This window comes from Panulirus ornatus, chromosome 33 (assembly GCF_036320965.1).
Source record: "Panulirus ornatus isolate Po-2019 chromosome 33, ASM3632096v1, whole genome shotgun sequence".
NCBI lineage: Eukaryota > Metazoa > Arthropoda > Malacostraca > Decapoda > Palinuridae > Panulirus > Panulirus ornatus.
This window is the reverse complement of record NC_092256.1, coordinates 10,653,187-10,674,931: the sequence shown is the minus strand read 5'-3', so window position 1 is coordinate 10,674,931 and position 21,745 is coordinate 10,653,187. Positions and strand designations below refer to the sequence as shown.

Sequence of the window (21,745 nt, the reverse complement as noted above, 5' to 3'; positions counted from 1 at the left end):
ATTGTTCTTATCAGTTTAATGGTTATTATGGTTAGAGAACATTGATTATGGTGCACATTTGTCTTTCAGAATGCATCTTTTTCAGATTCCTTTACATATTTGTGCTGTCATCTGAGATGCTGATTAGTTGTAAACTCTTTCAGCCATCTTCAAAGAATACTGTGATGCAGGCCTTAGAGAAGGCTAAGCCCAATCTGCCAGCAAAGCCTCAGCCTAAGCCTAAAGGCAGCACAAGTGGGATTGGTGGTCCTAGTGGTCGTTCAGGAGGATACATGGATAGACAACAGGGTGGGGCGGCAGCTGGAGGAAAAGGTGGCACTCCAACTGGAAAGAAAGGTTTGAGGGCGCCTTCTGCCACAAGAGCGGTAATTTGCATATTGTTTTTATTGTATCCCTGAGACAGAATTTGCAATGAAACTCAGTTTTTCTTAGATGAGGTAATTTGTTAAATCAGTTTGCTTGTAATTCATGTGTTTTTGGATAATTTGTATTGTGTGTATGATATGAAACTGAATAGTTCAGAAACCGGCATATATGTCTTACATAACATGTTAAATCTGCAATACAAATTTATACAAATATATCACTTCCAGTGTGGTTTCAGAAGTGGTAGAGGATGTGTGGATCAGGTGTTTGCTTTGAAGAATGTATGTGAGAAATACGTAGAAAAGCAAATGGATTTGTATGTTGCATTTATGTTTCTGGAGAAGGTATATGATAGAGTTGATAGAGATGCTCCGTGGAAGGTATTAAGAATATATGGTGTGGGAGGCAAGTTGTTAGAAGCAGTGGAAAGTTTTTACCGAGGATGTAATGCATGTGTACGTGTAGGAAGAGAGGAAAGTGATTGGTTCTCATTGAATGTAGGTTTGCGGCAGCAGTGTGTGATATCTCCATGGTTGTTTAATTTGTTTATGGATGGGGTTGTTAGGGAGGTGAATGCAAGAGTTTTGGAAAGAGGGGCAAGTATGTAGTCTGTTGTGGATGAGAGAGCTTGGGAAGTGAGTCAGTTGCTGTTTGCTGATGATACAGCGCTGGTGGCTGATTTGTGTGAGAAACTGCAGAAACTAGTGACTGAGTTTGGTAAAGTGTGTGAAAGAAGAAAGCTGAGAGTAAATGTGAATAAGAGGAAGGTTATTAGGTACAGTAGGGTTGAGAGACAAGTCAACTGGGAGGTAAGTTTGAATGGAGAAAAACTGGAGGAAGTAAAGTGTTTTAGATATCTGGAGTGGATTTGGCAGCGGATGGAACCATGGAAGCAGAAGTGAATCATTGGGTGGGGGAGGGGGTGAAAATTCTGGGAGCGTTGCAAAATGTGTGGAAGTCGAGAACATTATCTTGGAAAGCAAAAATGGGTATGTTTGAAGGAACAGTGGTTCCAACAATGTTACATGGTTACTAGGCGTGGGCTATAGAAAGAGTTGTGCGAAGTAGGGTGGATGTGCTGGAAATGAGATGTTTGAGGACAGTATGTGGTGTGAGGTGGTTTGATCGAGAAAGTAATGGAAGGGTAAGAGTGATGTGTGGTAATAAAAATGAGTGTGGTTGAGAGAGCAGAAGAGGGTGTTTTGAAGTGTTTTGGTCACATGGTGAGAATGAGTGAGGAAAGATTGACAAAGAGGATATATGTGTCAGAAGTGGAGGGAATGAGGAGAAGTGGGAGACCAAATTGGAGGTGGAAAGATGGAGTGAAAAAGATTTTGAGTGATTGGGGCCTGAACATGCAGGAGCTTGAAAGGCGTGCAAGGAATAGAGTGAATTGGAACGTTGTGGTATACCGGGTCGACGTGCTGTCAGAGGATTGAACCAGGGCATGTGAAGCGTCTGGGGTAAACCATGGAAAGTTTTGTGGGGCCTGGATGTGGAAAGGGAGCTGTGGTTTTGATGCATTATACATGACAGCTAGAGACTGAGTGTGAACAAATGTGGCCTTTGTTGTCTTTTCCTAGCACTACCTCGTGCACATGCTGGGAGAGGGGGTTGTCATTTCATGTGTGTTGGGGTGGCGACGGGAATGAATGAGGGCAGACAGTAACACTTATGTACATGTGTATATATGTATATGTTTGTATGTGTATATATATGTATACGTTGAGATGTATAGGTATGTATATGTGCGTGTGTGGACGTGTATGTATATACATGTGTATGTGAGTGGGTTGGGTCCTTTCATCTCTTTCCTTGCGCTACCTCACTAACACGGGAGACAGCAACAAAATATTATAGAAATAAATGAATATATCAGTTTCAGTATCACTAAAATGCTTTTGATACATTTTGTCAGAAATGTTTTTTCTCGATGACATCTCTAAGGCACCTTGCTTGTATTCATAACAGTGCTGCATTTAAGAAGTGTTAGTTTTAAAGAATGGAAGAACTGCTAGTATAGATGGGTGGGCTATTGGGGTGGAGATAAGTTGAAATGAAATTGTACTTGGAAAATGTGTGTGGAATTTTGAGGGAAAGTGACCTTGTCTTTAATGACTGGATAAAGGCTGTACTTATTTCACTTTCATAGCTCAAACATCCAGGAGGGTTTAAGGTATGATCAGGTTATATGAAACGGTCAGGGGAAACTGCAGAGGGTTTTGTGGTGCCAATTAAGGGATGGGGCTGAGGTTTCATCACCTTACACATGACATAGAGAGTGGATGTGAGCATTAAAGGCCATTTCTTCATCTGACCCTGGGACTACTTTGCATACATGATAAATGGTGATCAAGTATGAAAAAGAAATGAAGGGAAATGTTATCTATCACAAGGGAAAGGAGAGCAGCAATTATACCTATGGATTTTCTACATGGTTTATAATGCAATGAGGAAGGGGGAGTACTGGAAGTCCTTCCCTATTTTATTCTCGGTTTCCTAAGTTAGGAACAGATGAAAGAACCAAGTGAAGTATATATCCCTTCTCATCCATGGGCTGAAATCCTTCCTTTATGCTGGGAATTTCAAATATGCCACAAGGATGGTCAGGCTGTATGTTCACAATCTGGAACAGATAGTCAGACACCCAACTCAAGGTCCCTGCTATGACAGCAACTCTTCTGGTACATTCATTAAGTTTTTTACTTATAAGTCCTGTAACTTCAGTTACACTGTTTTATTCTCCTTCCAGACTTCATACTGAAGTTGTATTTCTGTCTCTTCTAATTAAGCATCTGCCACTGTCGGTGCCTCCATCAAAGTACTGGTACAGCTGTAGTACTTTGGAAGAGCTCATTGATCATCCCTATTGTATACTACATCTACTTTGATGCCTGACCCATCAGGCACAGAGCGCACTAGACAATAAAGCATTCCCTTCCCTCAGTCCCACTGCATTCATAATCATTGCAAAGTTGTTCTTTGTAAAATCAAGCACACCTTCATAAAAAGAAGGCAAATTAATTCCTCTGCTGATAAATCTTTTTGGCCATACAGTCAGAGTGATTGATTACCTCTGAGAAAATTCAGCTCCCTAACCAGATGGTATTCCATCCATGTTCCTCAAAAATAAAAACAGCAAGAGTAAAGCCAAAGTTTATTATTGAAGCAAAGTGTGGATGAAAGCAAAATTGCAGACAAAATTGCATGTGAGGATTCAAGATTACACATAAACAATTCAGACCAGTTAGCTTGACTTTGCATTTAATAAAAGTCTCTGAAAGTGTGACAACAATACAGATATTAAGTCAGTTAAGAACAGCTATATGAACCCTGCATGAGGAGATACAAGAGATGGCATTGGTGCAATAGGAGGAAATTAGGATGAAAGATTAGAGACTGAATTGTCTAAGAGTTCAGTTAGAGGAATATAAGGTACCAAAAAGAGTGGCTGTATTAGTTAGAGTTTCGATAGATTGATCAGGTGGGAAGAGTTGAGAAGACTTTGAATTAAAGATGTTGATGTTTTTCGTTAAAAAGCAAATAGATTTGTCAGTAGAAGAAATGAAGTCAGCACACTTGCTTTTCATGAAGGTGTGCTTGACTTTGCAAAGAACAGATTTATTGCAATTCCAGATTGAGATGAAAGTGGAGTGGGTGTCCAGGGAAGGGAACTTCATGGCTTTGTATGCACTCCTGGACATCAGAGCAGGAGTGATCAAATCCAGACTGGGGAGAAAAAATATTGAAATGAGATGTAGGACTCAATCCCAGCCAAGATAATATCTGCTATGTGTTCATCATAATACAAGGCATCCTGACCAGAGAAATGATAGCCATCCCAGGAAGAGTCAGTGAAGAAAGTGTGAGCAGTTATTTCCTGTATAAATGGGTTTTCTTTACCCAAATATGTAATACTGTTCACACTACAAGGGTGGTTCATCCTTCACCTTTCTGCTAGCTACAGTGGAGTGCCTTCCTTCTCAGTAACTCCTCTTGGCATTATCTATCTTCAGTCTTTTTCTCATGAGCTCGTTGCATGTGTCCCCACTTCCAAGATTGACCACTCTGGGGTTGGCTATTATGATGCCTTTCTATTCCCTTGAACAGTTAAACTGTGTAATTTTCGTTCCCCCTCTTTTTTTTCACAGTGATGGCGAGATTGATTATGGCTTGGGAAATTTTTTAAGAAAGATGGTAAAGGAATGTTTCAAGATCAGTTACAATAAGATATTATTTTTATAAAGGTGTTGCAAGTGGAATCATTGGTCTCACTTGACAAATAAGCTTGACAAAAGAGTAAGAAGAGAATTTTTATTAGAGGTCCATTTTTCACATAGATGTATTATGTATGGATTGAGAATTTGTATAAGTTCATCACCACCTTATATGTGATCAGCCCATGGAATTTGGAATCAGATTACCAGTTTCTTTCTTTTCTTTCAAACTATTCACCATTTCCTGCATTAGCGAGGTAGCGTTAAGAACAGAGGACTGGGCCTTTGAGGGAATATCCTCACCAGTGAAAGGTAGATATCTTTATTATATATTATAGAAACTTTTTATGAACTCTTCATGATATGGTTTTCTCATTCGGCAGGGTACAGCTGGTGGACGCAAGGATTCCGAGGATGTAGACACCTCCCCACTCCTTCAAGTGAATAATTTAAAGCAACAACGAGCCACTGATGAGCAACGTTTACGGGTACTTCGTTGGGACTTTTCCACTCCACGGCCAGAGTTTATCACCCAGTTGAAGGATCAGATGACTACTGCAGGAATGAATCGGCAGTTGACTTCAAACATGTTCCATCAGGATTTCAAGTTCCATATCAAAGCTATAGATGCTTTAAATGAGGTGAACTTCGTGTACATTAATAGAGATGTCAAAAATTTTATAGTTAAGTATGATTGAACACTTAAAAGTTAGATTGAAAGATTGAAGTAGCTTTAATGGATATTTGGGTTAGGTTTCATAAGGGATTGACATCTATTTGTCTGCACTAAGAAACTATGAGTCAACTTTAAACCATGTGATGTATCACTAGTCACCTTATTTTTCCAGGATCTAAATTCAAACCTTCCAGCTTGCATTGCCAACCTCGATTTGATTTTGAAATGGTTGACAATCCGTTTCTTTGACACCAATCCATCGGTAATCATGAAAGCTATGGACTACTTGCAGCAAGTATTTCAGTTTGTATCAGAAGATGGATACCATTTACTTGACACTGAAGCAAATTGCTTTCTTCCATTCTTAGTTACAAAGGTAAGCAAGAGCAAATGTAGTTTTCAACAAGTGCACATAAGATGGACACTCAAAATACCCAACTTTAGACTATTAGAATTTCCTTAAGAATGTACTCAGGCTGTATGTAAAAAGGAGTCTGTTGATTAGGATGAAGGATAATTATCAATTTTTGGTTCCTTTTGGACTGATTTCAACCATGTGTCAAGTTTTCTTTTGATTGTTCTTGTAGTTGTTGCCCATGCATGTTTCTTATTATTCCTGGCAGTACATTGAGTAAACATTTTTGGTTCCTTTTGGACTGATTTCAACCATGTGTCAAGTTTTCTTTTGATTGTTCTTGTAGTTGTTGCCCATGCATGTTTCTTATTATTCCTGGCAGTTCATTGAGTAAACATTTTAGCTTCCTGGCTTGGCTGCTTTGTATTTTTGTGTCTTATATTCGAAATGTTCCTTTTTTTTTCTTTTTCTTTTTTTTTCTTTTTTTTTTTTTTCACAAAAAGAAGGAACAGAGAAGGGGGCCAGGTGAGGATATTCCCTCAAAGGCCCAGTTCTCTGTTCTTAATGCTACCTCGCTAACGCGGGAAATGGCGAATAGTTTGAAAGAAAAAAAAAATATTTGAAATGTTCCTAGGTATTCTTGAAGACTTATAACTTTGTACCTTCCCTGTTTAGAGGCTTTCAGGCTTAACACATTTTCTTTAGTACCCTCAGTTTTTTGCCATGCATAGATTATATTATACATCCATCTAGGCTTTATAGTTTCAGCCTATCGTGGTAATACATGTGTTCCATCCCCTTGATCTTGCCTGTGAAATGCTTTGAATTCTCTTTAATGTTTACCTCTGTTTTGTTTGTGTCCATATAACCCAGCAGTATTCAGTTTTGCTTCTTATATGAACAGAGAAGGGGGCTGGATGAAGATGTTTCCTCAGAGGCCCAGTCCTCTGTTCTTAACACTACCTCGCTGACGCGGGAGATGGCGAATAGTATGAAAGAAAGAAAGAAAGATATATGAATAAATGAAAAAACATTTTCTTCAATATGTCTAACTCTAGTAGAGATAGTTCTTAGAAGCGTAACACTCATCACTTGATTGAGTGCTTTGTGAGTTTTGATGCAAAGGATCAAATATTAGTTCAAGGGGATCTGAAGGCAAGGGTGATTAATGTGATACCTTTAGTTGAAAAGCTTGGCAAGATGGGTTGCAAGAATATCTACCTACCTACAATGAGATTTTGCCGTAATGGAAGTGCTTGTGCATGCTGCTAACTGCAGTGCTTGCTTGTTATATGGTTATATTTCCTTTAACAACCACCCAAATATTAATTTCATATCTTGATCATTAGATGATGGTATATTTTTCAATGGCCACTCCTTTAGTATAATCATCTATTCCAGGCTTATCTGGTATTATCATCAACCAAAAGTTGAAGAAAGATGAGAGTAAATGTGAACATAATTAAGGTAAGGAGGTGCAGCTTGGGGATGACTTCAATTGTTTGATTTTAACCCATTGACTGCTGATAACCTGTATATGGGACACGTGGCCTTTGGGAGTTAACTGTGAGTGTCCCATGTTTGGGACCTCATTTTTGAAGTCATGTGACAATAGGGGTGTTAGATAGTCAGAATTCATGTATTGGCATCTCAGAGGGTCTTTCCAGACACTAGCTTGTGTATTTTCCATTGGGGTGGCCAGTAACCATCATAGTGCTAAAGCCCACAGTGTAAGAGTTTTGCCCTGTGCAAAGTGCACATGAAAAATTTGAGTATTATAAGGACCTAATTTTTCATAGAAATATTTAAAAAGCAAAGGCACTAGGGATAAGAGCACAATATTGCCAGCTATGAGGATGAAGATCCCACTCTCAATGTAAGGAGGGGAGATGCTGCATGCCTTGGCCATCTGGCTCAAGGCCATGGATGGATTTTGCCAACTTTATTCCATCACAGTTTATATTTGATAGAAGTAATTCATATATTACAGGTGCTTGTTCTATCATTGAGAATTCTAAGGAGCTGAATTATTTCTTTAATTATTTCGTTAGTGATTTGATTGACATGATAAGGACTTTCTAAAAGATGAGAGATTGGTAACAAAACCATTGATGCTAATGAGACTCACCCCATATGACAATAGAGTAACTGAATTACACAATATGCCATGTGTCACAGATATACAAGAAAGGATCTTAACTTTCAAACTATACATTTAACTTTCTCTTTGATTATAGACCTCAAAAAAGTAATGTTATGGTTATTGTCAATAAGACCCTTAATTATGAAGGTCACTGTAGATTTTAACAGTGTAAAAGTACACTGATGCATTTTCTAATGCACCACAAAACCTTGTATGGGATACTAATGCGCAGATTGAACCATGCCTCAACAGAAATGATTGATAGTGGGTCCCTTATCAGTTTTCTTCCTTTTGTGTCTGTCCACTATGATCACCCCAGCTTGTCATTGGTTCTGATTAGCTAACTGAAAATACAAAGAGCTTCTTTGTCAGACACAACTGGGCCAGTTTATATGAAAGATCAAGTTTTTTATCAGCTTTTAATTTTTTGTTATACATGTAATGTGGCCATCATAGTGCAAAATAATGTGACTGGCTGAAATTTAGAAAAATCCACTTATCAGAAACACTGAGAGTAGATTGAATGAGGACTTTATAGGAATGATTCATGGATGGCCCTCATATCATGCCTCACCATTATGGCCCCACAGAATGAAGTTTTGGGCTGCCTTGTACTGATCACTTCATCTTTGCATCCGAGTATCTAGCCGTCTGCAGTTTATATTCCAAAGGATATTCTATCCATGTATATTTCTGATGCCCTTCTTCTGAAAACTCTCACCAAGGGGGTTGCTACGGTGAAAGTCTCCACTATTGCCTGTCCTTACATACCTCTTTCGTGTACACCATTCCACATGTTCTTCCACTGTTTCTTTCCCTCAAGTATTCTTCCACTCTATTTCCCCATGTCACAGGTTGTCCTCCTTTAACACTAACCCCTTTAATTTTACTATCATACACACTCCTTGTTAACTATTCTTATTGCATTCTTTCCACATGCCCAAACCTCCTCAGAGTATTGTGTTTCACCCACTCTCCCACAATGCAATTCATTTCCTTTGCATTCCCTGTCATACCACACCTCTCATACTCTCACTCATTTCTTTCTTCATTCCATCTCATCATACCACTAACTCCTTTCAAAAAGTTCAGTGTCTTATTCCATGTCCATGTTTCAGATGTATAGGTCAGTTTCAGGAGGACTATGCTTTCCTGTTTAATCCTTTCTTCACTTCCATACATGATACCTCTACCATTCATTTTTGTATTAATAGACCCAGTGACTCTTCTACCCATTACTGCTCTCTACCCCTTATCTCTCCTTCCATGTCAACAAACATACCCATGTTAGTTGTCAAATAATTGAATTTTTTAACCTCTTCCTTCACTCTCTTCCCACATATCTGTAACTCACTTTAGTACATTTTCTTCCCTCATTCTGTAGAGATTTGCAAAATATGTGCTTTTATTCTATTTCCTTTGAAACACCATTACTTTACTTTTACTCACATTTACCTTCAACAAATCATATATACTTACAGACATCATAAACACACTTCCTACATTTTGCAACTTCACTCATCAAGTGATATTGCAAAACTCATTGTTTGGTTCTGTTGAAATTTGTCTTGAAGGATTTTTGTAAGATATCAAGTAGCATTATTGACTTTATGATGAAATTTTTAAGGTAAAAGCCTCACATTCAGTTAATTTTAGAGTCTGCCACCAGAGCTGTGTCTTCTGCAAACAGCAACTGTTTCACTTCCAATGCTCTCCCCACTTATACCCCTACCTCAACCTCCAGTATACTATAGATAAAACCTTGCTCAAAGATTGATGCAATCACTTCCTTAACCACCCATCCATGAATAGATTAAACATCCACATCTATGACTCGGATGCACCTCCAGTGAGACCCATTTCTCCTCCTCCATTGCAACTTACATTTATGCTTTGCTGTCCTGATAAAAACTCAAAGCATTCAGTAATTCTCCATTCACCCTCGGTATTTTTAGCACCTTCCATAATGCCTCTTTTTCAACCCAACTGTATGCTGTTATGCTGTCTCCAGATCCATAAATACCATTTACAGTTTACTATCTCCCAAGTTTTTCTCCCATAACATCTTCAAAGCATACACCTTGGCCACACATTCTCCACCTCTCCTGCAGCCACTTTTATGCTACCACATCAGATGTTCTGTGCATACCACTGTCCTCTGAATCTTCACATTATCAGTTTTACCTCTTACACTTATCCCTCTGTGATTGGAGTATTCACTTAAGTGCCCCTTGCCTTTACATAAGGGTGCTGTACAGACATTCGTCCCGTCATCATGCACCTCTGCTTGGGCCATATAACTGTGGACCAACTCAAACTCAACAGCAACAATGTCACCCCTTTTCTTGAGAAACTCCACAACAGTTCCATGTACTCCTTCAGCTTGTGCAAGATTTTCATTGCTTCCCCTCTTTTTACCAATCATTTACCAGGACTCTCTCACTCAACATGCTACCTCTTTTTTATGCATCACATTTGCCACCCCATCATCTTACACATTCAACAGTCCTTCAAAACACTCGTCTCATTTCACCTCTTAGCCACTTACCACTTCTCCACATGCTGCTCTCATTGTTGGTCCCATTCATTTTCAATTTTTCCTTACACAGTTCACCTTGCAAAACACTTTTTATTCTCCTTGAAGGTCATCAGTACTATCTCCCCATCTTGCTTTTGCCATTTTTTTCGAGTTTGGTATCTTTCTCTTATATGCCTCCCTCTGAACCATTGTTTTATTCTTTCATTGTGCCTGTCTGTCTGCAAGGAACATTATTCTAAAGAAATGTCATTTTTAGGGCATCACTTTCTATACCTCTCACTTGCACTCAGACAGGAGTTGCATTTATTTTATTTACCCCCACCATTTTAATATGAGAGTCAGCTTCACCACCAACCTCTTCAAACGCCAGTATATGGTTGTGTCTTTGTTTACAAGGTAACTGACATTTTTCTTATGTCCTAGTATTTTTGGCAAGCTCATAACAAAAAAGAAAAGATAACTTTTATGTCTTTCAGTTTGGAGATCCTAAAGATTCTATCAGAGGGCCTGCCAGAAATATTGCCAAGCTCATATGTAATATCTACCCTGCAAGCAAAGTGTCACCATACATGTTGGAAGGACTTAAAGCCAAAAATGCTAGACAGAGAGCAGGTATGATTACGTTGAATTTTGAGACTTGATAAGATTGAATAATATGACCCAAGTTCTTCCATTGTATGGGTAAAGTGCTATTTGATAATATTGCTGTAGATATAATGAGCACTGTTCACACAGTGAATATTTTCCTTTTCATTTCAGACACAACTAAATTCATATGTTTTTTGAGTTTTTGGAAAACTTGAGATATGTTGCAACTTGTTTTGTGAATTGTTGAGTTCATTATTCTGTTGCTGTAAATCACTCATTTTGCTCCAGGATTTTCTGCCTCTTTGATTGTTGATTTATATAGTGAGTCTTGGGTATTGAGTCCAAAGGAAAGGAAGTGAGTTGATGTGCTTGAAAGGATGTTACGGGGGATGATTTAGATCGATTGAGTAAGAAATGAGTGTCAGAGAGAGGTGATGGTATTGACTTCTGCCTGAATGAGAGGACCAGCAAAGGTTTACTAAAATGGCTTGGGCATGTGGAGAGGATTATTGAAGAGAGACTGATGAATAATATCTATACATCTGCATTTGAGAGAGCAAGTGTAATCAAAAGGTGGAAGAATGGAGTGAAGGAGCCTTTAGGATATTGGATTTGAACATTTAGGACAATGAGAAGTATGTGTTGTAGAGAAGGAATTTGATTGATGTGGATTATGAGGGAGGAAGACAACATGTCAATCAGCTGAACCAAGGCACATGAAGTATCCTGTGGGGCTTGGCTGTGGAAGTTAGTCTCTAGTTTCAGTGCATTACAAATGACTTCTGCAGTTTGAATATGTATAACTGAATCCATTGTTCATATGTTCCTGATTATGCCAGACTAAAGCAGGAAAGGTGATAATAAAGTATAAAAACTACATTATTTCTGTTAGGATTTTCATGTCTTTAGCATAAAATAAAATCTTGAGGTTTTTATTTGTTGCAAGTTCCCATGTGAAGTATATATGTAATTTTAATGTTGTCCTTATTAGGTATCATTGTCTTTCATATTTGTATATTTCTAATGCATATGAAAATTTTTATATGCTTTTATCACACTGTCTCAAATTTCATACTTGATCACTCTTCCCTTGTTACCAAGGTAGTGCTGGAACAGATTAAAAAAAAAGGCCACATCTGTTCACATCCATTTAAAGAATGCAGCTTCCCATCCACAACCAGACCACACAGACCTCTCCATGGTTTATCCGGGACACTTCACATGCCCTGGTTCAGTCCATTGACAGCACGTTAACCCCAGTATGCCATATCATTCAATTCACTCTATTCTGTGCATGCCTTCCACCCTCCTGCATGTTCAGGTCCTAATTGCTCTAAATATCTCTCACTGCATCCTTCCACCTCCAACTTGGTCTCCCTGTTGATAGAGATGCTTTGTGGAAGTTCTTAAGAATATGTGGTGTAGGAAGAAAGCTGCTCGAAGCAGTGTTTTTATTTAGGGTATAATGCTTATGTATGAGTAGGGAGAGAGTAAGGTGAATTATTCCAAGTGAAGGTTGGTCTGCAGCAGGGATGTATGATGTCACCATGGTTCAATTTGTTCATGTGTCTGGTGGTTAGGAAGGTAAATGCAAGTCTCGGAGAGGGATGAGTATGCAGTCTGTCGCCTCCTACAACATGCGGGGAATGCATGGGAAGCAAAAATGGGTATGTTTGAAGGAATAGCGGTTCCATCAATGTTATTTGGTTGCAAGGCATGGGCTATAGATATGGTTGTGCGGAGGAGGGTGGATGTGTTGGAAATGAAATATTTGAGGACAATATTTGGTGTGAGGTGGATTGATCAAGTAAGTAATGAAAGGGTAAGTGTCTAAGTATGATGAATAAAATAGATATGTTGATATGTATATGTGTGCTTGTACGGGTGTTTAGATATATACATATAAGTGAATGAGCTGTTTTTCGTCTTTTTGGTGGCACTACCTCACTGATGCAGGAAATGGCAATCAAGTATGATAGATATAAAATTAATATTATTATTTTATTATTATACTTGATCACCATCTCCCATGTCAGCATAAGTTATTTGTAGAATAGGGAGAATTGGTGGTATTGGTAGATTACTTGATTCATAAGTAGATATATTGTTTAACTGCTTAGATATATGCAGAACCTTGAATTTGATCTCCATTTTAAGGTGTATTTCCTTTTTAATTAACCTGTAAAATAATATAACTATCTTTAATTTTTCTGCTTTCAGAATGCTTAGAAGCAATAGGAAGCTTGATAGATGTGTATGGTATGCCAGTTTGTCAGCCTTCACCTGGGGTAGCCTTAAAAGAAATTGCAAAACAGATTGCTGATCGTGACAACTCTGTTAGAAATGCTGCCCTCAATTCTTTAGTTCAAGTATATTTCCGCGAGGGTGAGAAGGTCTTCAAACTCGTTGGAAATGTAAGAATTAGTTTTTTATTTGACATGATATATTGTGAGTATGAATTATGAAAACATTTAATGTCAGCAGGTTTTATCATCATGGGAATTGGAAATTTATGTGGTTTTGGAAATTTGTGAAAGTGTGAAGAAATGAGCCCAAGATGTTAAAAACGAAAGTGGATTATGAGAGGTGGGTGATCATTAGTGTTTATGCACCTGGAAATAATAGAGCTAAGGAAGAAAGGTGAGTGTTTTGGGAGATGCCAAGTGAAAGTGTCACCAGTTTTGATGCAAGGGATCAGGTATTAGTTATGGGCGGTTTGAATGTGAGAGTAGAGAATGTGGTAGTTGAGGGAATAACTAGGGTGTGTGGGTTACATAGTGTTTTGAATGAAAAGGTTGAACAGTGTGTGGAATTGTTTTCTGAAAAAGGAGTGGTAGTTGGGAATACCTTGTTTAAAAGGAGGGACACCTGTCAGTGGCCTGATAAGGATAAGGCACTAATGGCTTAGAAGTGGCACTAGAGTTCACTAGTTATGGAGACTCTATTGCTGGGGTCACCCCCATGAGGGAGTTCTAGAAAGGTACAGGCATCAGAGATATAGATGGATAGATAGACTTACATATGTATGTGTGGGTGAGTAGGGTGTTGGAAAGTTGGCATTTTTGGATTATGTACTAATTGTGGTTGTGCTGAGAGGGGAAGCTAGTGGGATTTCTTATCATTACTAGGCAGAGTCAAGAATGAATATTTGTAGAAGCTATAGGAAAAGAGGAATTGGTATGAGTAGGAAGGTGATGGTGAAACTGAGTGAGTTTGGAAAAGAGGCATTTGTTAAGAGAGATATCAGGAGAGACTGAGTGTAGAATGGCAAAAGGTGTGAGTAAATGAAGCTAGGAGAGTGGATGAGGAATGGGAGGTATTTAGGGAAGCGCTGCTTTCAAGTGTTAGAAAAATGAAAGGCATATGGAAGGTGGTCAGGTGAGGTGTTTTGAATGGTGGAATGATGAAATTGAATTGCTTGTGAAAGAGAAAACAGAGGTGTATTGGCACTATTTTTTGGGAAGGAATACAGGTGATGAGATATATAAGTGAAAGGGTAGCAGGCTCACGAGTGGTGCAGGGATTGAAAAAAAGCAAATAAGAGATGGAGTGAGTGAGTGGTTGAGATGACCTGCAGATTGACACAGGATTCTGATCTGGGACCATTACTCTTCTTGATCTATGTGTATGACTTACCTGAAGGTATGTCCTCTTACCTGAATATCTTTCCAGATGATGCAAAGGTCATGAGGGATGTGGATAGCAAGGAGATTGCATCAACATACAAGGTTACCTAAACAGACTCCAAAGTTGGTCTGATATATGGTTGATAAAATTAAACCCGAGCAAATGTAGAGTAATGAAGATGGGACAAAGTGAGAGAAGGCCTTAGCAGGAAATAAGCTTCAAGATTCAGTGTGTGAGAAGGCTTTGAGAAGAAAAATTAAAGGGAGAAACTGTCTCCTGACAAATGATTAGAATACAATTCACATATGAATAAAGAAATACTGATCAAGCTATTCACATCCTACAAAGGCAGGAAATAGAATATGTTTCTCAAGTTTGGTCACTGCAACTAAAGAAGCACAAAGAGCTAAGAGAGAAGGCTCGGCAGAGGGCAACAAAAATGGTACCAGAATACAGAAAGCCAAATTAGAGGGTAAGGCTAGCGGCTTTGGATTTGCCAACTTTGGAAGAAAAAAGAGTAAGGGGCAACCTTATCACAAACTTAAAGTATTTAAAACAGATCGAGCACATAGACAGTAGTTTCTGTAAGAGATGTAGGAATATAGCAACCAGAGGCTAGAGAAAGAAATTAAGCAAGAAAGTTGGTATAAAAGCTGTAAAGAAATACATTTATAGTATGAGAAGTTTGATGAAGAAAAATATCTGAAGACATAGGTAATGCAGTTAACATAATGAATTTGAAAAGTTTTTATGATAATTGAGAGTTTTTTATGATAGAGATTGGGCTCCACATTTGAAAAACCCCTGCACAGTACCACAAATAGGTGATTATAGAGCTAATGAAGGTCCAGAGGGGGCAACAAATATGGTACTAAAATTAAGAGAGCTGACTTTCAGGGAAAGGCTAAAAGCCATAAATTTATCCTTGAAAAATAGAATAGAGAAGTAATCTGATCTTTCCCTTAGAGTTTTTAAACCATATTGATGATGTTGGCAAGAAACAGTTCTTCAAAAGATGTAGGGATGGGACGTCCAGAGGACATAGCATGAAATTAGGCAAGAAATTTGTCAAAGGAGATGTAAAGAAGTGCAGTTCTCTTATGGTATGAGAGTGGTGGATTGATGAAATGAATTGACTGAAGATATGATTAATGCAGACAGCATAGTTGAATTTAAGAAGGTATATGATTGAGAATTTTCAAGAGATTCAGCCCCATGAGTGTAAAATTCCTTTCCTTTACATTAGGTATTTTGGAGCTCTTAGAGGAGGTCTACAGAAGGGCAACAAAGATGGTACCCAAATTAAGAGATCTGATTTACAGGGAAAGAGAGCATGAGTGGTGAACTGGTCACTTCACGTTTTTGAACCAGGATGTTGATATAGACAGTGAATAGTTCTTTGAATGATGCAGGGATTGGATAGCCAGAGGGTTTAATATAAAGTTATTCATGAAATTTGTCAAAAATGTTGTAAAGAAGTACTTGTTTAGTTCGAGTGATGGATAAAAAGACAAAACTGAAAGAGGAAGAGGATTTGGTGAATTTTGGTCAGGATACAGAGGGTTAAAAGGTTGTATGATAGTAGAGGAGAATCAAGTGATAGGGTCCCATACTGAACAAATAGTTAATTACACTAGAGTTACTGGACTCTGCCTGCTTGAGGTTATACTGCAAGTTAAAAGTCACTTTTTGTGTGGCTGTTTCTGTGTCAGTTGATGAAGTAATACAGTTGTATCTAAGAATTTTTTACTTTAGAGTAGTCCATCCTGGCCTTACTGCTGAGTAGAGAGCAGCCATAGAGCTGGAGGAGAATCTGCAGAAAGGGTCTTGGAATTATGAGTATTAATACATTACATGGTTGGCTCGATAGAATTATTATGAATGTTGCTGGAATATCAGAACAGTCAAAACCAAATGTCTTTGTATGTAGTAGTTGGTAGGCAGCCAATGACCAGGAAGGTTTATTACCTGCACTCTCCGCCTGGATATTGGGATGGTTAGTGACAGTTACACTCCTCTAACCCCAGTAACTGTCTTTTCTTTCTGCTTAACTTGCACATGGACCACTGGCATTCTGTTTACAAACATACAGTCTCTCCTTGTCACACATAACACTTGACAACACTTAACTCACACAGTTCATTCGTCGTAACACTAGATTTTTCTGTGGGGAGTGTTATGTGCTAGCCCTGCCTTTTAACAATATAGTGGGAGCATCAGATAGAAGTATTAGGTTAGAACATTAGGCATGAGCATTAGGTAGAAGTAGTCAATAGGAACATTAGTTAGGAATCTTTACAAACACTGCTCTAGGCTTGCCCTCTGCCAGTGACCTGTTAAAGGGTGAGGCTCAAAAGGCTATGATGAAGCACTAGAATCACTAGTTATGGAGACTCAATTGCCATGGCCACCCCCTTCAGGGAGTTCCAGAATGGAACAGGCATCATAGATATAGATAGAGAGACAGAAACATTTTTGGGCATTACTGGACTCATGTCAGCATGTGGTTACACTGCTAGTGAAGTGAAAAGTCACCTTTGGTGATGTACCACTGTTAGTTGATGAAAAGTACAATCTTACCAGGAAACCTCTCACTCCGAAGGAGTCTGTCGTTTGATGTTGCAGGTGCCTGTAAAAGGGGTCTTGGGTTTGAAATAATTAGATTAGATTATACATTTCTTTTTATCCCTATGCAATCATACATTTCTCTTTATCCCTCTGCAGCTATCAGACAAGGACATGAGTCTTCTTGAGGAACGCATCAAGAGAGCAGCAAAGAACCGACCTGTCATAAAGAAGCCACCAGTAGAACCTGAAGTTCCAACTGTCCGAGGGGGTGCAGCTGCTGGGCGACCCAACCGTGTCATACCTACAGCAGCTCAGCCTGCACCAGCTCTTGTAAGAGACAGAGAAGGTAGTGCTGGTGGAGCTGCAAGTGGAGAACAGAGCAGTCTTCTCAAGAGGTTGGTTATTGGCTTCAGCCCCTTTGTTTATTATTAAATGTTCGATGAGACCAAAAGGCTAGCTTATGGTAGAGTCACTGGCTATTGAGTTAATTAGTCATGGGTAATTCAAAATTTTTCACACTTGGTTTTGCATAAGCTGAGTAATTTTTGATCACTGGTTGCCTGATATGTTGTACTATATGCATATTCAGTGTTTTAGTGCGAATTCATTTACATAGGGACGTGTGACATTATAACCAATTGAAAACATAATACTAGGTAGTAATTAGTGGGCAGCCACCAACCAGGGAGGTATATTACAGGTACTGCCCACTTGGATATCGAGAGGGTTAGTGATGGCTACATAGTGAGCCAGCACTTAACTAGTTGTCTCGTTGCACACTTCTGACCCAGGTAGCTGTCTTTTCTCTCTACTGCACCCACGCATAGACTGATGGCATTCTGTTCACAAACATACAGTCACTCCTAGTCCCACATGATATTTGACAACAATTAACTCCCTTAACTTATTTTTTGTAACTAGATTTTTCTGTAGTGAGCACTCTAAGTTAGTCCTGCGTTTTGGTAGAATGGTTGGAGCAATAGACAGAGGTAGTAGGTAGGACCATTTAAGCTGGAGCACTAGGTAGAAGCATTAGGTTGAAGTAGGTGGCAGGAACATTAGTTAGGAAGCATTAGGTTGAAGTAGTAGGTTGGAACATTGGGTAAAAGCAGTAGGTTGGAACGTTAGGTAGATGTAGTTGGAAGAAACATTAGATAGGAGCCGCTTGGTAGAAGCAATAGGTTGTAACATTAGATAGTAGTAGTTGGAAGTAATATTAGATAGGAGCCACTGGAAATGCTTTTCTTGAGTTGCCCTCTGCCAGTGGCCTGTTAAGGGTGAGGCACTAAAGGTTAAGAAGCTGCACTGGAGTTCACCAGTATGGAGACTTTGCTGTGGCCACCCCCTTGAGTGAGTTCCATGAGAGAATGGGCATCAGAGATATAGATGGATAGATAGAAAATATAATGCTAGATATAGAATTCCTGTTCCACAGTTTTGCTGCAAACAGTAGTGATTTGATATGAGCTGATGTAAAAACCACCATGTCTTTCAGGAGACAACAGTGTGGTGTTGTCACAGAGAGTTAAACTTTGGTGAATAAGATGAGAAATTTTAGGAAAAGTTCAAGGAAAAAAGGAAAAGAAGACATATCTAAATGTAAAAAATACATGCCTGCTTGTGAACCCTAGTGTTTTTTCATACATGGAGGTCATTAGTTAATACTTCCTGTATTGCAGAGGTTGAGCATTGTTTTCAGGACAATTTGTTTACTGAACTTTAACCCTTCAAATTTTGGCTAGAAAAAAGAGGGGGGGAGGTGCATAGGATTAGTAAGAGAAGCATCAGAGGGTCTTCATGTTATGTGCAACCATACAGGCCCATACAGTCTTCATGTTTACTGGTTATGAAAGCATATTATGTTTTTGTCCATGACTAGTTGACTGCTAGTTTCAGCACTGTTATAGTTTTATTTGCCTGTTGTATGTTTATATATATCAGACATCCCTTTAGAAAAGAATATTTATTTCACAGGTTGCTCTTTAATGGTCATGGTAGCAGAAGTATGTAGGAAATACTTTCATTAAATATTATTTTGTTGCATATCAAGATTATGATGATAGATTCACAGATTTTCACTCATCTTCATATCTATTATCCTTAAAAATGATGACACATAAAGAAGAATGCACAGGGACCACAGCCAGAGCTCTGAGTCTGTGAGGTGGAGCCAGGAAGATGTGAGGTGGTCTTCTGCACTGCACAATCCCCTGCAACATAATTCTTCTGCTGCAGTTTCGAGTAGTAATAGTAACAGCTTGAATAGCCTAAATGATGTTAATAGTCTAGGAAACTTAAACAGTTGCGATGTCAACACATTTACAAGTGGTAGTCAGCTGAAAGGAGATTGGCCGTTACCTCCTTTACGAAGGAGACCTGTCACTTCAGCCTCTTTGGAACAAGCACGTCGCATATCACGCTCTCTTTCTTTCCTCCTGGGAGAGCCAGACTTAGAAACATTGGCTGAAGAGCCACCGTCACCTCATAATGGGCCTTCTCATATGCTACCTCCTCTTTCTCCTCATATGCCTCCTCTTCTTACAAGAACCGTCACCTCACCTCACTTCTCTGGGCAAGCACAGTACTCGGTTTTTAGTGTGCACAAATAACTACTGCTGCATTTTACTAAACTATTAATATTTTTATATATTTAGTTTGCCCGTGTTGATGCCTGTTTTGACTTTTTTCCCAAAGTTATAGATTCGTTTTTATTTATATCAGGTGAAATTTCTGATGTGAAAGTGAAAGATGATTAATTGGCCTCTGTTACTTATGGAAACTGTTCTTATTTCATTGAATTACTAAGCACTCACACATGATGCTTTACCTTAGAGAATGACTGTTACCCCCTTACCTTTATTCTCTTGCTCTCTCCTTTGTTTATTTTTGCTATTCCCACAGAATATTCCTTTAAAAAAGCCAGATTTATTTTTGCTATTCCTTCGAAAATTCCAGACTTTTTTCACGTGTTCTCTTTAGCAAATAAGCAGCAAGTGCTTTGCTTATAGAAGCCAAACTTACTTGTAAAATTTATATAGTGTCAAAGTGTTGTAGTTATATATATAATGCAAGAATTGTGATGGTGATCGTTGACCATAGTGTTTCAGAAATGTGCGTGTGCCACCACACTCTGAGGTTAGAAAAAGGGAAATATTGTTTTAAAACTAACAAGTTGATTTATTATTTATATTTTTTTTTTTTTTTTTTTTTTACACTTAATGGGATTCTATCATGATTCTTTTCATGATTGCTCATTGTACCTATTGAACTTGTTATTTTCATCTTTTGCAGTCAAGTATATCTATATCATTTTAACCTGTGTTCAAAGTAGGTTTGAATACACTTATTTCTTGTGCTTTGTTATGATTGGGTTTCCACTTTTAACTGGTTGCATTTATCCAAATAGAGCAATCATGATGCTCTGTCTCATGTTAGATCAGATGGTTTCATCATGATAATCACTGGTAAACCCACAATCTGCTATACAGATTTCTCATATTAATTTAGAATGCTAGGATCATTGTTGCAATCAGCAGTATTAGATTCATAGGAATTGTTTGAAGTAAAAAGGATTTTACACATTTCCTAACATACTAACTCTGTTTTGTCATTGCTACGTAGTCAACCATGGCATATTTCTTAGTAACCTAAGGTGTGTCTTGTTTGTGGAGTGACTTTAGTTGATGACCATAACAACTTAATGTTTGATCTTGTTCCACACAGTACAACTTAATGTTTGATCTTTTCCCACACAGTTTATTATACTTTGATTTTTGGGTTTTCAATGAGAGTACTGGAAGTCCTTGATTAAAGTTTTTTAATAAAGTTTTGCTGTAACTTTGACAAATTGCATTCAGTCCTTGATTAATGTTTCTGTCATATTGAAGTTATTTCGTTTCCAAGCAGAATTTGACAATGTTTTGTCATTTACCAAGGCTGACAAAAGAAGGAGTAGTGTGTCTGTAATTCCTAGATAAAGAATAAAAGAACAGTAACTTTAGAAGTTATACTAAACATTATTGAACTTTCTGAAGTTAGCATACATGCTGACATTGCTAAGGTACACTATCTTTGAGCAACATTACTAAGGACTATCAATCTATCTATCTACATCTCTGATGCCCATTCCCTTTGGGAACTCCTTCAAAGGGGTGGCCACGGCAGAAGAGTTTCCATAACTGGTGAACTCCAGTGCCATATCTTAGCCTTCAATGCCTCACCCTTAAGAGGCCACTGGCAAAGGGCATCTGTAGTGCAGTGTTTTCAGAGGCTCAGTAAGGACTATTGTTAATAATAATATTACAGTCAAAGAATTTTCAGAAACTGCAGAGTGTATGACACAGTAAAGTGGAATGCCTAATGGGATTTGTTAAGGATATTTGGAGTAAGGGAACAACTGTTGGATGGTGTGAAAGCCTTCTGTAGAGTAATGCATGTGTAAGAGTAGAAGGAGACTTGAGCTAGAGTTTTGATATACATGTGAATGTGAGTGAGGGCGGTTTGATGTCAATGTTAATGTGAAAAAAATTTGAGCAATTAGGGCCTGAACATACAGGAGGGTGAAAGACATGCACGGAATGGAGTGAATTTAAACGTCTTGGTATAATAGGGTCAACTTACTGTCGGTGGAGCGGACCAGGGCATATGAAGCATCCGGGGCAAACCA

The 21,745-nt window shown here is 38.5% G+C and overlaps 1 protein-coding gene across 6 annotated transcripts in view; it reads left to right on the top strand.

The window, feature by feature from the left end:
- Positions 1-21,745, top strand: part of msps (msps cytoskeleton-associated protein 5) — a 231,031-nt gene that overhangs the window by 175,421 nt on the left and 33,865 nt on the right. For 5 of the 6 annotated variants that reach the window (XM_071681598.1, XM_071681599.1, XM_071681600.1 and 2 more), the window contains 7 exons: positions 144-365; positions 4,967-5,224; positions 5,432-5,635; positions 10,773-10,908; positions 13,105-13,298; positions 17,236-17,474; positions 19,202-19,651. In XM_071681598.1, coding sequence (XP_071537699.1) covers positions 144-365; positions 4,967-5,224; positions 5,432-5,635; positions 10,773-10,908; positions 13,105-13,298; positions 17,236-17,474; positions 19,202-19,651 — 1,703 coding nt within the window. The remainder of the gene's footprint in view (positions 1-143; positions 366-4,966; positions 5,225-5,431; positions 5,636-10,772; positions 10,909-13,104; positions 13,299-17,235; positions 17,475-19,201; positions 19,652-21,745) is intronic. The other variant, XM_071681601.1, reaches the window with a different exon arrangement.